General features: G+C 37.6%; 1 protein-coding gene across 4 annotated transcripts in view; it reads left to right on the top strand.

The window, feature by feature from the left end:
• Positions 1–230: 230 nt before the first annotated feature.
• azi2 (5-azacytidine induced 2) overlaps positions 231–3855 on the top strand; it is a 10850-nt gene continuing 7225 nt past the window's right edge. The window contains exons 1-5 of one of the 4 annotated variants that reach the window (XM_024268209.2): positions 231–493; positions 2159–2395; positions 2688–2801; positions 2907–3012; positions 3718–3851. In XM_024268209.2, coding sequence (XP_024123977.1) covers positions 2177–2395; positions 2688–2801; positions 2907–3012; positions 3718–3851 — 573 coding nt within the window. In that variant the 5' untranslated portion in view covers positions 231–493; positions 2159–2176. Of the gene's footprint in view, positions 494–1664; positions 1725–2158; positions 2396–2687; positions 2802–2906; positions 3013–3717; positions 3852–3855 lie in introns of those variants that run through there. The other 3 variants (XM_024268207.2, XM_024268208.2, XM_024268210.2) reach the window with 3 other exon arrangements.

Here is a 3855-nt window from a genome sequence, read left to right as displayed (position 1 = left end):
GTTTGTGAAGCTGATTTTATTAGTTATAAGATAGAAAGTTTGGGGAATTTCATTGTTAAATCCAGATCTATTTAGCTGGAAACTGTAAAAAAAAAAGAAGAAGAAGAACAAAAGCAGTCTACTTTAGAAATCTGTGAAGGACAAATGTCTACAAAAGACTTGAATTGTCATACTTTGATTACATTCTGTATTTAACAGTAACTTAAACACAAATATGTTTAGTTAGATTCTGTCACCCATTTTGCCATGTTCTCTGACTGATCTACCTTCTTTCCGCAGCGTGGTACTTTTATTTTGAAGGAAGTTCAGAAGTGAAGCGTCTCCCGGAAGTTTTTGTTTTCTCACCTGTCAGTTCGGACCAGACACTGTGGAAGTGTCCATCCTCGCCGCGTTTCTACCAGACAACGGGTCTTTTTTTAACCAAACACATATGGAAAATATATGCGGATTCTTGATGACAAATTGAGGAAAGCGTCTAACACGGCAAGTCGATGTAAAATCTCTAAAGCCATAAATTAAATATTTCTTCACCTAGCCAGAAGACGTTAGCTAAGATTAGCTAGCTGTTGTCATCTTCACAGGTCGCTGATAGCAATAACCTTAATGGTTAAAATATATTTATGAGATATTATTTGTGTTTATTTTGTGTGTGTTTTATAGAATATCGTGTTCGTCGAGCGGTCCATCGGTGTTGAAAGTCGCTAGTGAACATTTTAAAGCTGGTAGCGTTAGCTTCGTTTAAGACCACATTTCCCTTTGTTTACATCGTTATTTTGGATGCTTTTCGTTGCAGCTTTTTGTTTGCAGCTTCCGTCGTCTTAATGCTTTGGTAGCTAGCTTTCAAATGAGGAAATATTTTTCTACAAGACAGATTTCTTATCATCTTATCAAATAACTTTCGTTTTCAGTAGTTACTGCTAGGGTCACTTTCGTTTTCTCCTATGAAGTCTTGTAGAAAAGTGAGCGACCTCACCTTGAGTTCCTGTCTTGGCACGATGAGTCTGCAGCATGTGGGTTAGCGTGCTGTTCACCCAAAAGGGCTGAAAAAGCCTTTTATTGACGATCTACGCGTGTTGACTTTGCATTTGCTGCATCACTGTATGCTAACATTTCCAGTTTCTCTTAGCTGCGCTGTAAACTGGATTGATCTGAACGGTTTGTAGCTCGGTTTGAAGGCACGATAGAATTACAATAGGAAACTAACTTTTTTTTTTTAAACAAGTCAATGTATATGAATTTTTATAATTTGTACATGCCAAAACTGATTTCTTTGTTAATGATTTTTTTTACAGAAACTGAACAAACTTAGACATTGCTTTTAAAGATTCACTCCAATGATAAATGTGTTTTTTTTTACATACTATACGAGGAAAAAATTAGGTTATACATTTGCCTTTTTGAGTATTTCTGTAATCAAATCATTGTGAATCAGGAGCAGACAAAGCTTGTATCTTTGACATATGTGCTACTATCTGCAGGCCTCAAGCTCCACTTTCTGTTCTATTCCGATGAATCCACTAGCAGATGACTAGATCCATTTACGTCTTTGTTTTCTTTGTCTGGCATCTGGCTGAAAACCATATGACTGGATTGCTCCAATATTGTTTTGCCCTTTTTGTTGCACCATTATTATTCACTTGGAGTTGTGAGGGGCTTTAGGTTCATGGGAGACAATGTAAACAAAGGGATGATGGGAATTGAGGAAAGGCTTACTCCACACCAAGGTGAATTTCTAATGAACTTGCATCGCTCTGCAGAAACTATGACCTAGAATACCACAAAAAAGTTTTAAAAATTTTTCTAAAAACGTCAAAATCATAATTGAAAAAACTACTGGGAACACTTACAATAGACCAAAAGATGATCAGAGTGGTTATAGGAATTTGTTTTAGAATTATGCTGCTTGTTTCTTTATTAGATTTGCATAAATGATTATATTCAGAAAAAATATTTGTTGTCTCGGAACTATTTCTATTCATTAAACAGTTTGGAATACTGTAAAACTGCTGAGGTAGTGTAGGATTTCAATCAAACTTGATCTACTAAAGCGGGGAAATTGTGATTATTATTTTTTATATATAAAAGAATGTAATTTTTTGTTTGAAACTTGAAAAATGCATAAGTATCTTATCGTAATCCTTTGATTTCTTTGCTACAGGTTAAGTTTTGTGCAAACATGGAGCCTCTGGCAGTGGATGACGACATCTGCATCCTCAAACACGAGACGGCTTACACAGCTGCCGCGGAGAGTCCGGTATCGGTCTGCGCGGGGGACGAATCGGTGGCTTCCCACTTTGCCTTGGTCACGGCGTATGAAGACATTAAGAAGAGGCTCCGAGATACGGAGCGGGAGAACGCCTTGCTGAGAAAGAGAGTTAAACAGCTGGAAGACAAGGTATAAATGCCAACGTGACAGGAGAATGTAGAACAGAAAGATGTGGAAATTAAGGTATTAAAGTAGATGGAAAGACATTTTAGTAACACAAAATGCTCCTGCAAAACTTTGCGTTCATTCATTATCTATTTAGGGGTAGAAATACACAGTTGTACTGAAAAAGTCTGACTTTCAGATATATTTTTAGCTATAAAAGGTAAAAAAAATAATATATTATAATAATAATATAGTCTTATACCAAACACATTAAAATAAGTCTCATTTTCTCTCCTTTTCCCTTTCTTGACTGTAGCTTTTCAGGCCTGAGACTCCATCGGAGGGTCCCCATTATGTGAACAAGGCCTTCAGCGCATACAGAGGAATTTACATCGAGAAGGAGGACCTTCAGATGGAGCTCAAGAAACTAGTGGGTCTTTAAAGAAATCTAGAACAGAAAGTTAACATTGGCTTTTTTTTCTTCTTCTTCTTACTCCCGCTCCATGTTCACTTTTCCTTTTTTTATGCTTCTCAGAAAAAAGAGAAGAGTGACAGTGAGAGGTTTTTGACAGAACAGCTGCAAGCCAAAGAGTTGGAGCTGCTTCAGCTGAGGACCGAGATGGAGACCAGCCAAGGTACAGGTAGAGCACACAGACCTTTTTATTCTGAGGATTCAAGAAAGATGTTTGGTCTGAAGAAAAGAAAGGAAGAATTGCGCACTATTTCACACTAAACCTATAGGTGGTGGAAATGTGCTCGTAAACAGTAGAAGAAGAAGACACTCTTGTTTGAGCAGGAAGTGAAGCTCTGGATTAAATGTACAAAAGCCTCACAACAGCCATGAAAAGGGCCTTTATGCTCACCTTTATACTTTCAAACAAGTTACAAATTAGGAAAATGTTTGAAAACTTGTTATCATTTCACAAGAACACAAGAAACAGTTTTAGCTTTAGATTTGGGCACTGAAATGGAGATTAGAGAGCTAATCCAGCTCAGTTCATGACTCCATCACAATGTTGTGACGTGAACACAATCATGTTGTCTCTGGATATTCAGGCTAAAATTTCATCAGATGATCTGAATTTCGGTTGCTCAAATGATTCTCCAATGCCAGCAAGCAGCCTCAGTGGGGATAACAGTCCAAAGCTGCGGTCACATGAGAAGCTTTTCAGTACTTGAAGCTGTTTGGCCGCTCGTCTCGGTTAATATTCACTTTTGTTTTTTTATTTACCAGCTAAAAAGCCTCTTTCGAAATATCAGTAATTGTTATATTGTGCCTTTTTCTACATAAAAAAATCTGAAAATATTTTTATTGGATTTTTTTTTGTGTGTGTTTGTGGTTGAAGTGATGAAGAGCCTGAACAGCCCTCAGGACTTCTGGCAGGTGGAGATGGTAAACACAGAGATGCAGATCCACAAGCTTCAAGAAGAGCTGGAGAGAGTGACTCTGGAGAACAGCCGGCTGCTGGAGAAAAGCACAGTAA

This window comes from Oryzias melastigma, linkage group LG16 (genome assembly GCF_002922805.2).
Source record: "Oryzias melastigma strain HK-1 linkage group LG16, ASM292280v2, whole genome shotgun sequence".
NCBI classification, from domain to species: Eukaryota; Metazoa; Chordata; class Actinopteri; order Beloniformes; family Adrianichthyidae; genus Oryzias; species Oryzias melastigma.
Note: the sequence above shows the minus strand (reverse complement) of the source record. Positions and strands in the feature narration are given on the sequence as shown.